The 12,307-nt window shown below is 38.0% G+C and overlaps 1 protein-coding gene across 1 annotated transcript; it reads left to right on the forward strand.

The window, feature by feature from the left end:
• Window positions 1-125: 125 nt before the first annotated feature.
• On the forward strand, window positions 126-11,007 carry LOC139952221 (serine/threonine-protein kinase RIO1-like). The gene is made up of 20 exons (XM_071951281.1): window positions 126-315; window positions 871-1,071; window positions 2,507-2,580; window positions 2,774-2,860; window positions 3,024-3,067; window positions 3,483-3,539; window positions 3,965-4,092; window positions 4,209-4,251; window positions 5,158-5,301; window positions 5,766-5,827; window positions 5,957-6,037; window positions 6,152-6,238; window positions 6,480-6,617; window positions 6,747-6,850; window positions 7,498-7,604; window positions 8,052-8,117; window positions 8,608-8,700; window positions 9,149-9,199; window positions 9,571-9,708; window positions 10,240-11,007. The coding sequence occupies exons 2-20, from the start codon at window positions 947-949 to the stop codon at window positions 10,354-10,356; spliced, it is 1,746 nt and encodes a 581-aa protein (XP_071807382.1). The 5' UTR covers window positions 126-315; window positions 871-946; the 3' UTR covers window positions 10,357-11,007.
• The last annotated feature ends 1,300 nt before the right edge of the window (window positions 11,008-12,307 follow it).

Consider the following 12,307-nt stretch of genomic DNA (forward strand, 5'->3'; position numbering starts at 1 on the left):
ACACTATTCCAAAGTATCAGCCTATAAATCCAACCTCGTATTATACATCGAACCCCTGATGCCTTTATAGTGGAATACCAACTTTTCTGGGTCGAGTTGGGAGTGAGATTTCACAACCATCGGCGATGTGCATGTGTTTTGATTTTGGCGTATGGCCTTTTTGGTTGATAAATAAAACTCGAGTTTCAACCTGTGGTGTAATATCAATTATGTTGCGATCTGAGTTGGTTTGTTAATACATTCATAGTGGATTCTTGGGACAAATTTTACGACCTCGCCACCACTAGTATTCTACATTTGTTCTTGTGGTTGACGGTGAGTGAAATTCTCGTACTGTGTGTGTGTGTGTGTGATGTGGTGTGTGTGACCATGGCTCCACCTGACATGGTGATCCAGATCATGGTGGTGTGACTGTCATTGGTCTTTTTTGTCAAAAAATTAATGGAACTGCATCAGTCAGTGTGTTGACTGTTATTGTTGGGGTGAATAGCTGTGGACTGGATGTTGTTTACGTATATTGACTGGTTTATTTTATATTGATTCTTAATAAATTATTAAATAAAATAACAGTTTGTAAACAATGTCAAAACTGGGCCGGTTTTGACTCGCAGTGACATGGAACTCCGCCATGTTTATGCTGTTTGTGTGTGTGAGTGCAAGTTGTTTAATTAAAAAAAAATGTTTACTTCAACCATGCTTTGAACCTTGATTTACTAAGATTAATTGAGAAAGTGCGTGTATTTTTTTCTTAGGTTTGGTATCGGTTTGGATGAAGGAAAGATATTGTTTTGATTTGTTCATTTATAGTTTCAAGTCCATGATCAAGGCCCACAACTTTCACACCTAATTTCCATGATTCGTCCACTCCAGGTTGATTGATTGACTCGGTTGCAAAGCTATTCATTACTTGGCAGAAGGAAGACATCTCATACCACGGTTTCAAGGAATGGCTCAACGAGTAGAACATGATAAAGATGGGGGAGGAGTATCATCATCTGTAGATCAGGCTGTTCCATCAGGGCAGTTTGATGATGCAGATGTGGTGGATGAAGTCTCCAGCATTCTCAAGATGTAAGAAATTATTGATGTTGCTGTTACCTTTTTGAGATTTCAGTATGCTGTGTTGGTTTCAAGCTCTCCAGCTCTCTGTGTAGTCACGAATATGTGTTGGGCGTGTTCGGTCCATCTACCGGATCGCTGCGCTATTAAAAGATTGGTCGCGCAGCAATCGGTCGATCGGGCAACAATCGGTCGATCAAGCAACGATCGGTCGATCGCGCAATGAACATCTTTGCGTGATTGACCGATTGAGCTACAAGTATTTTTTTGCGAGATTAGCGGATCATGCAGGAAAGGCTTTGCGCGATCTACCGATTGTGCAGGAATAGATTTGTGCGATGGGTCGATCGTGCAGGAAAAATTTTTGGGGGATCGACTGCTAGACAGTGCTATCACCCCCATGTTCAGGAGTGATAGCGCTGTCTGGCAGTAAGTGGTTCGTGGGGTGATCAAGGTTTTCATGACTACATTTGTTTGTGACTACACAGCTTTTCGTTGTTCAAAGTGTCTTGGAATCAAGACTTTACATTGTGTTGTAAAGACTGTGTAATTGTACATGCAGGCCTTGAAGTAACCCAAGGCAATTGCCGTGCAAGGTTCCTTTACAGTTTGACATTTTCCTCATAGAGATGCCTCTTACCAGAGGAAAATTACAGTGCAAAGTTCAATGCTTGTACTAGGTTGTCGTTTGATGGTAATAATGAATAAGAAGAAACTATAATTTATAGTATAAACAAATAGTGAACTTGCAGGTACAATCGTGTGTAAATCTCTTAGTGTGAGTGTTGACTCTGAAAAGAGCTGGTTGGGTCTCGACATTTTGAACAGTATACTCTGCTCATCTTCAGGAGAAACAATGAAGTTTGGGATGCATTCTGGCAACCTGACTTTGACCACAGACATATTTGAGCTTCAGTCATTGGTTGAAAGCGTCTTTACTAGTTCGGTTTAACCATGGAGCCAGAGCTGTTCCGAACAAACTGCAACTGAGTATGAAGGTTTCAAAACCATGATATATGGATGCAGAATGTTAGTTTAGTAGAAAAGTACACTTTACCTCCATGTTCAAGATTATCAAAACAATATAACAATAATTTCACATCCCATGAATGTTATTTCTGAATAAGGTGCTATTGTTTTTGTGTTTGAGTCACGAATAAACATGTAAAGGTTGTGCATCCTTGTGAAAAGCACTTTTACTTTCAGATTGAGAAACGTTTCATAAGTATTACTTAGGAACTTATCTACATATGTGTAGATGAACACTGAAAAAGTTATACAATGCATTTTGGTAAGACACATTGCTTTTGTATTGTGTTACCTACAACAAGAAACCTGTTTTGCCAATGTTAGTGTAGCTTTGTTGGAGCTGACAAAACGTAAAACCCAAGGCTAGTACTATCATGTATGTTTGTAGTAATTTTGTTTCGTATTTTCTTGCCTAAAGGGAGTCTTCAAAGAATAAAACTAGTGTTCTAAGTCCACAAGAAATCGAGAAGGGCAGGACCATTGAAGATAAAAGTAAGTTAAAAGGAAATCTGGACTGTGAAATTCTAGAATTTAATATGAATAATGCCAAAGTTGTATGTACTATTAATAGAAAATTTTAGAAGAGAAAGAAACATATTTTGTTGTGAAGCATATTTTATCTTAATTCTGAGGTTTACTGGAGATTTGCTTGTATTTAAAACCCTACTTGATCTTATATTTTCAGTTGCACAGATGATGACAGAGAAAGATGAAGATGAATTTGATGAAGAAAGTGACGATGAGCTATGGGCCTGGGATGAGCAAACAACAGGTTGGGATCAAAATAGGAACAAATTTCTGTCAAAAAATCTTGCAGTTTTTAGTAGAAAATAGCATAATATAGTAGTAAGATTTTGTGTGTTTTTCACCTTCCTAACCTTGTTGAACTGGAAGATTAAAATATTATAAACATGAATTTTTATTTACTTTTACAGATTTCACAAAAAGATTCAATGCATCTCGTTCAAACTCCTCACAGGTGAGATTGTGTTCATTAACATTAAACCAGAACCAATGTTATTTTCTCCAGCGGAAAGGCCTCTTCATCATCTATTCACCAGGGGTATAAATGGGTACCTGCGAGGGTAGAGGTTGATATTGTGTTTGAAAAAGCCTGTGAAGCGCCACTGCAGCCCGGGCTGTATACTCCAAATGAGCTGAGCCCAAATGTTCAGGACCATATGTAAAGTGCATTGATGCGGTTATCGTTATAGGAGCCCGATAAGAACTAGTTATTATCAAACCATGTTAAACTTTGTTGCCATGTTTACCACCCTCAATTCTTTCACCATCTTCACCTTTTGCTTTGCCCTGCCATTCATTTTTATAAAACTCTAGCTATCCCCTTCCTTCAAAACTTATTTGTTTTGTTTCTGTTCACTTATATTGTTTAGCAACCAAATGCATCCCAAGCAAACAGTCAGAAGGGAAAAAAACTATCGAACTACCAGGTATGTAAACTTTTTAACATTCTCAACTTTTTTTAACAAACATTCATAAATACCTCAGACAGTTTCGCTATTCCTATTGGTGGAGAGCGCATCACGTGGGTGTGTATAAACCTTTGTTTATGACCAGTAAAAAGTGTTGAAACATGGGCGTGACACGCGAGTTTGCACCTGTGCTCATAAGACAGTTTCTTCATTCCTATTGGTCGAGAGCAACAGCCGAGACAATTGTGCCACGAGGCCTGGTTCTTGATAATTTGCCTCGACTTCGTCTCGGTAAAATTATCAAGAACCAGGCCTCGTTGGGATTAAACCACTAGTTGAAAACCTCTTTATTTGTAACTTCTGTATTATGTCAATAAAACCAAAAACACAAATGACAATGCTCCTCTTTCAATCACATTTATCTCTCTACAATTTTTAAACAGCCCCAAGAGAAGTCTTTGACGAAATTTGCCAACAAGATAACGATAGAGAAATACGAGGGTCCTCGAGGGCTACCGGACAGTGCTACAAATCAGATGAACCGCTCCAATAAGAAATCAGAGTCTGACAGGTAATGAATATTCATCACTGCAGTGATTTGGACAGGAAAACCAAAGATGGAGGTTTGATAAGTGAGATTTACAGATTTCCTATTTTAATCTTATTTTTGATTTGTTTGACCTACAGAGTTCGTGTAAAGGATAAGGCAGACAGAGCTACGATGGAACAAGTAAGTTCTGATATAAAAATGATTATAACTCTGTCTAATCTTTCACTGATATGTGTTGAACAAAAAAAGCTGTTCTTTTTGGAATTGTTGGATCCTTAATGAACTGTTTAAAGGAACACGTTGCCTTGGATCGATCGAGTTGGTCTTTGAAAAGCGTTCTGGTAACCGTTTGTTATCAAATCGATATGGCTAGAAAGATGTTGTAAAAGTAGAATATAATAATCCACACAAGTATCACTCAAAATTGCACGGTTTTCTTTTTACCTCGTCGACTAACACGGTCGGCCATTTATCCATAAATGGCCGACCGTGCTAGTCTGGGACGTAAAATGAAAACCGTGCAATTTTGAGTGATACTTGTGTGGATCATTATATTCTACTTTTAAAACATCTTTCTAACCAACCATATGCATTTCATAATAAATGGTTTCAAACACTTTTTATAGACCAACTTGTCCGATCCAAGGCAACGTGTTCCTTTAAAAGCATGTCTTATAACTAATATTTTTTAAATTAATGCATGTTTTCACTGGGTCAGCTGATTGCCTCTAAGCTATTGAAAATGCTGGGCACTTTCCTCTTGTGTGGACAAACTGCAGTTGCATGCCTGGTGTATTCTCCATGATTTAATGAAATCATGACGGTTTGTACAATGTACTCGTCACCAAATCATCAAAGAACTGTCCTTGAAACCAGCTTCGCTACTTTTTACTTATTTGGTCCACAGTTCGAATGCAATGCAACCTCTATCCATGCCAAGAATGTGGATTGGGTCTTCCTCATTCATGCATTGTATTCTTTTCGTATTAACATATTTTCAGAATTATTATGCTTAATGGTTACAGTACTTCTATTGTTTCATAAAGACCCAAATAAAGAACTCTATTGAATTAATTATTTTTCTAGGTGCTAGATCCGCGGACGAGGATGATTATTTTCAAGCTCTTGAGTCGTAACTTCATCAGTGAAATAAATGGCTGTATTAGCACAGGGAAGGAAGCCAACGTCTACCACGCCACAACTAAAACGGGTCTCCATCGAGCTATTAAGGTACTGAAGTCATGATTCTACATTGCCCGTAGAGAAATGAATAGTATAGAAAACAGCTTAAACATGTACAAATGTGTTTCTGGTATGTCTCCCATGTACATTTCGAGCTCATTAGAAACCAGGGCAACAAAGAGCAACTTGCGTTGCCAAGGTAACCTTTACATTCTCCAAACCACCTGAAAATCAGGAGACAGAGCATTTTCAATTAAAGGCTCTAGGATGTTGAACTCCACACTCTATCAATAATTCTAGCTGTGTGGCCAAGTTTAAAGGGTCATTAATACACTTGTTCAAACTGTAAACCTGTTCCTAGCTTGATCTGCACAGAAAGCCTGCACAACGTCATAGAGAGGTCTGGCTTTTGTTGTACCAAACTGTAATAGTTAATATACAAAGTTAATGAAATCTGTGTTGAAATCTTGCTCACAATTTAAAATTTATGAAACTTTCTATTTCAATTATAGATTTACAAGACATCAATTTTGACATTCAAAGACAGAGACAAATATGTTGCCGGAGAATTTCGGTAAGTTAAAAAGAAATGTCATTCACGGATTTTGTGTACTGTTACAGCGCAAAAACTAGTTTTGTAGCAGTCTCCAGATTTGTGTCTGTGTGCAAATGTATTCATTAATATTTTGTGTGTGTATTATAGATTTCGTCATGGTTACTGCAAGCGAAACCCTCGTAAGATGGTGAGAACATGGGCAGAGAAAGAAATGAGAAATCTTATAAGGTAAAGAACTTCTGTCATATATTGACCCATTCATTAACTTAATATTTAAGCTCGACTTGGTATTATGTATTTTCGATTTGCGGTAACACCAGATTTTTTTGGTTCAATTATTAGAATCCATTCTGCTGGGATACAGTGTCCTGAGCCACATTTGCTGCGTGGACATGTTCTTGTTATGGACTTCATAGGAACAGATGGATGGTAAGTATCCAAAAAGTGCCTTAGGCACTTCTTGAATGATTTGTTGTTTACTTACTCCCGTGTGGCTCTATCCTGGTGCTAGACCTCACTGTCCTGGAGGTTGTGCTCTCTGCAGTTTGGCCACTGATTTAAATTAAAGAAAAGGAAAATTAATCTTGAATTGGTACAAAGAAAACCAAAATTTAAAATGTAAAGTGTGTTTGATTCATCCTGATTTCTTCATTGCTTTTTCTATATTTAGGCCGGCACCATTGCTGAAGGATGTCTCGATATCAGAGAGCAAAGCCAGGGAGCTTTACTTGGATTGCATTCAGATGGTACGACAGATGTATCAAGATGCACGCCTCGTCCACGCTGATCTCAGCGAGTTCAACATGCTGTGAGTAAATACAGTATTTCTTGAGATGGACTTCAAACCAAACAAACTTTCAGTTATAATAGTGAACTCGTTTTGTGTCACAAATACAATACCATGTGTTTCACAGTTCTGAAATATTTCTGCCTGCAGTTTCTGTGATGGTCAATTATATGTGATTGATGTGTCTCAGTCCGTTGAACATGATCATCCTCATGCTTTGGAGTTTCTGAGGAAAGACTGCACGAATATTACAGGTAAGAATCATTCTCAGAACTAACTCACAAACTTCAAATATACAAATTCAAGTGGGGCAGTTACTTTTCAGATTTGTATCTGTTGCACAAATTTTATGGCTTTACAATTTCCTTTAAAGCCATTGGACCCTTTTAGTAAACAGTGTTGTCCAAGGCCGTCACTTTGTGTACCACAACTTCTATATCAAATAACAAACCTGTGAAAATTTAGGCTCAATCGGTCATCGGAGTTGGGAGAATTCAATGGAAAACCCCACCCTTGTTTCCGCGCGTTTCGCCGTGTCATGACATGTGTTAAAAATAAATCCGTAATTCTCGTCAACGAGAAATTAAAATTGTTGTGCTGTTTTCTCAAAAAGTAAAGCATTTCATGGACTAATATTTCACCATTGCCTTCTGTAAACCCTGTAAGTTATTTGTAAATCTGTGAACTTTTATTTTTTTTCTGAACCGAAAGGGTCCAATGGCTTTAACTCACATCAATTATTGTTGCTTCCCTACCACAAACCATGTGTGTGTTTCTCAGTTAGTGGTAAATTTGCTGTTAAAACAAAGATGATTTCTTTAAGAACAACATTTTGCAAATTAATTATTTAATACAAATTCAAGGCAAGATTTAAGTATAATCATTTGTTTCAATTTTGCAGACTATTTCCGGAAGAATGAAGTGTGTACGATGACTGTACGAGAGATGTTTGATTTTGTAACAGACCCCAACATCACCAATGAAAATATCGACGATTATCTTGAGAGGGTAAGATCTTCAAACATCAGTTTTATCCTTTTGAGACAATAGACGTGCAGCGTACTCAGATGTGCCTATCCGGGGTGTCATTTTGGGTGTCAAAATCGTATACAAATATGCACAAAATAGAGTTGACACCCAAAATTATGCGCATTGTTCAGATGCGCGTTCTATATTGTCTAAGAAATCAATAGCTCCCCCTTGCATAAGGCGAAACGCTACAGGTATGCTGAGGTCACGCCCACGCTTTTATGCACAGAGAACAGCTATTCCAATGATCTGCCTCCTTTTTGAGAATGTGGCGTCATATGCAATGGGTCTACAGCAGCCACAAGTGGATTGTCCCAAAATGCCCATAGTGGCTGCAAGATTTGACCTACCTCCATAACTTTTCCAGTGTAAAATTTGTTTTTTCTTCAGTTATGTAATCTTGTGTAATTATTTTGTTAATTATAGGCAATGGATATAGCATCGGAGAGATCTGAACAGCAACAAACAGAGCAAGAGAAGATTGATGAGGAGGTAAAAAAACTAACATTCTCAGCAGTATTGAACTTGTAGCCATGGTGGGGGGTGCTGGGCAGAACTACCCAGGACTCAAATATTTTAGCCCAGCGCTCTGAGCAAAATACACTGTATCGCTCAGCACAAATTTCCCCTTGAAAAATCAAACTTATTGTCCATTGTGCATTGATCTAAGACACAGCTAATGATAAGGAGCATCAAATGTTACAGAGAATGAACACAGTCAAAAGGCCATCAACTTATTGCATGGCTTCATAACATGAACAGTTTGGAAACCTGACATCATGCCTGAAGCTTGCACTTGATGGCTCCTTAATTAAACATTAATAATTTTGTTGATCCGCTCGCCGTTGGTGGACTTTGATAATATTGGATTAGCAGCCCACCATTAAAGTTGGCCTAGCAACATCCCTTTTCCATTTTCCCCAGAAGTTTCTCCTGAGGATGCTGTTGTCACTTAATGTCTGTTGCCTCTTTTTATTGACAGGTATTCAAGGCAGTCTTTATCCCTCGTAACCTTGATGATGTAGATGACTATGAGAAAGACATCTTGAAGGTTCAAGAAGGACAGACAGATGAGGTGAGATACAAAATAATAAGAAAATTGAAGAGACCCTCAGTTTTTTTCCTCAAGCAAAGCTCTTCCTCCTGTACGGCCAAACAATATGTTGTTTTATCTTCCTCTCAAGAAGATTGACAGAGTAGTCTTGTCTATTGGAAAAGAGGTTGGGTTAGATTTATTGCCTGTGACCCTCAATCTCCAAGAATGGGTTTTCTTGGTTCTTTTATGTGCATAATTTTAGCGCGCTTGACTCATTGCTTGCAATAATTCAATTACAACGTAGGATTAGGCGTCGCATTTTAGATTTGGACTTGGCCACAACACCAGAGTTTCAATCAAGTGGGCTAGACTGCCACTAAGAAAATAGCAAATATTTGATGTGTAAGCGTAATTTATAAAAGATGTATGCAAGAAGGTCTATATGTACGTCAACATCATCTTCCTTTGTTCATTTTTGTTTTGCCAGATTTATTACCAGAAACTGACTGGACTGGAGAACCAAGGTGACACAACAAAAGTAAGTTTATTTTTTTCTGTTCTTTTCCCAAAATTCTTTGCCTCGAACGTTGAACATCCATTAATATTAATCATCGACTAAAAGCTTTTAAAAGATTGAACTGACAGTTGTAACTTCATGGCATATTGTCTGGTAACCCCGTATCTGCTAAGCTTGATTTGGTTGTGCTTAGCAAATGTTTATGCTTCTTAATGAATCTGAGCCATTAACGCACCAAATATGAAGTGCTTTCTGAGAGAGAGAGAGCTTGTAAAAAATTATTGTTTCTATTTAGCGTCGTCACAGTTTCAAGTAATATTCTCCTTGAAAAGCATTTCTTTAAACACATGCAACATTCTGTTGACACAAAGTTGGTCAATTTTATTTGATAGACTCTGTTAGATGATCGTATGGACTCGGAAGGTGAAGAAGAAGACAACATGATGGAGAAAGACCAAGAATCCGCGGAGGATCAGAGCGGCACCAAAGTTCACCATCGACCACGGGATGAGTCACCTAACTCTAAAAAGGTAGAATACATTACATGATGTCATCACATTCCTAGGCCCAATTACATAGAGTTGCTTAGCAGAAGATCCTTAAAAAATCCCTGCTGAGCAACAATGAGCTGGATACTAGTCACAAACTGTAGATGTGACATGGTATTTTGGCTGGTCATCTTATTATGGATAGCATAACTTTGTTTTGCTTAGCTTATTTTAGTGCCTTAGCAGCTTTATGAAGTTGGGCCCAGCAGTTAGAAGAAGGGTCATAGATTGGTAAATACTCTAAAACTTAATTACCAAAAAAACTTACTTTGTAAGAAGTACGTGGACCTTATCACAAATACTTGGTACCCGCGCAATATGCATGGAATGAGGTCTATGCTAGTCATGCTAGCGATCAAGCTCGCTCGCTAGACCAGCATACACCTCATTCAACAGTTAGTGCTTGAGCAATGGGCATTTGCGAAAAGGTCTACGGTAATTTGGTTTGATCATGATGACAGTGTCCCTTTACTGGAATTCTTGAAAATTGTTTTTGACTTCTTATATCATCAGGAAAGGAAGAAAGCTGTCAAGGAAGAGAAGAGAGAAAACAGACAAACCAAGACGCCAAAACACATCAAGAAACGTAAAGAGAAAATGGCAATGATGCGGAAAGGAGTCCATAAATAGTCAATGATCTTAGATGTACATGTACTATTAATTTATACAGTGTACAAACATTTCCTTTTTAAAGACCGAGTATTTTACTTATAAATGAGGGGAGATGAACTTGAAAGACAGTGTACAGTCGACTGTCGATATAACAAGGTCGCTGGTTCTGGCTTCTTTTTATACCTCTTTACGGCAAAAATAAAATAAAGAAACACAAAGTATCAAATGAGATTTGGGAAATAAGCTCTTTGTAAGCAGAACCTTTTTATAATGAGGATTAACTGTCAAAGAAAATTGTTGGAGGTGATGTATCTCAAACGGCTTTAAACTATAGTGAGCGGGAAAAACAGTGAACCAGTGACTAAAAACTGTGCAAAGTGAGGACATGTTTTTTAAGTTTTTGTTATCTGTGTTGAGTACATTTGTTGTGCTCAGGCAGCTTTATGAAATATAATAGCGTTCGCTCGAAAAATAAAATTTCACCATCAAAATAAATTCTACATTGTCATATTGATTAGAAACTATCAAATTGAGTTTTCTTTCATCAACTATGCAGATATAAATGAATTTATTGCCAGCGTGTATCACAATTTTGTCTGGAAATGTCTGATATATTTTCACATTTTTGAAAGAAATTTACTTGGAATAAATAATAGCAAATTTGAGTTTTCACCCACAGTATTCTTGTTGATACTTTTCATTTGTTTAGGTGTACTTTTGAAACTTGAAATAATTTTATCTCAAAGTGTCACATATAATTATTGTACTTTTATGCGGGAGGTGTAATAGCTAAAGTGCGGAGGGCGGCTTCTTTCTTCACTGACACATCTCTATGACTGAAGCACCCCACCCCCCATTGCAGTAGTGGGGTGTTTATGTGTAGGGGTGTTCCCTTCGGAACAATAAGTTCGACTGTACCCACAAAATTACATGTTTTGAACCCCTTCCCCCACCAAAAGAACCCATTCAATTTACCCCCATCACTATCAATAAAACAGTCTTGATAAGTTGATGCCGAATTTATGCTACCCGGCCCACGAATTAAAAAAACTATGCCCTATCATGACTAAGTTTACAATATCCATATCAAGTGTGAAGAGTTCGGAAAATATCGACCGTTAAAGTAGAATAGCGCCCTCAGGTGAACGCACGTGCGTTTTACAAAACGGTGTAGTATGGCGCTAAAAGTTTTGCATGAGTCTGATTCCCAGACGACACCCCATGCCTGGTGCCCGTAAAGTGTCAAAGAGTTCCGACTATTTTTCGCATTCGTGTTTTTGACACTTTTGCATGTTTGGCAAATATTATCGTCTGCTCACCACTGAACCAACATGTTAATTGTGTCCGAGCTCAACTGTGACAACTTGAGGATGAATGTTGAAGACTTTTAAGGCCTTGGACTGGAAAATGCGCAAAAGAAGGAGCAAATTTGTTGCCATAAACATTAATGTTTTGGAAGTGGCGTCATTATACTGCTGGCTGAACATGCTGAAGACCAAGGTAAATAACGAGAGGCACTGACTTTAATTAATCTTTTTGTTTTCCCCTTACATTCTTCCATAGGCACGGGCTTACATATTACTGTTTATGTATGCCCCTGAAAAGCCAATAACTTTCCGGAAAACAATAAAACTTTTTCTCTTTTTCATGGCAAAAGTTTACAATATCAATTTTAATCAGTCGGAAGAATTCGGAAAAAATCGACCGTAAAAGTATTATACCGCCCTCAAGTGCACGCACGTGCGTTTCACAAAATGGGCGGTGCAGCGCTAAAAGTTTTGTACAGGTCTGGGTTCCAAGCGACACCCTAGCTTAGTGAACAATGAAGTGACAAAACGCTCCGACTATTTTTCGCACTCGGTTTTTGACACTTTTGCATGGTTTCGGCAATTGTCGTCTGCTCACCACTGAACCAACATGTTTGTGTCCGGCGAGCTCAACTGTGACAACTTTGAGGATGAAATTGAAG

This window comes from Asterias amurensis, chromosome 20 (assembly GCF_032118995.1).
Source record: "Asterias amurensis chromosome 20, ASM3211899v1".
In the NCBI taxonomy this organism is placed as follows: domain Eukaryota; kingdom Metazoa; phylum Echinodermata; class Asteroidea; order Forcipulatida; family Asteriidae; genus Asterias; species Asterias amurensis.

What these genes read in the sequence shown, in the direction of transcription:
- LOC139952221 (XM_071951281.1), top strand. Translation starts at nt 947, where the DNA reads ATGGCTCAACGAGTAGAACATGATAAAGATGGGGGAGGAGTATCATCA. An exon ending in AAAAACTATCGAACTACCAG is followed by an intron (nt 3,540 to 3,964) that starts GTATGTAAACTT and finishes ATTTTTAAACAG; the next exon opens with CCCCAAGAGAAGTCTTTGAC. An exon ending in AAGAGAAGATTGATGAGGAG is followed by an intron (nt 8,118 to 8,607) that starts GTAAAAAAACTA and finishes TTTTATTGACAG; the next exon opens with GTATTCAAGGCAGTCTTTAT.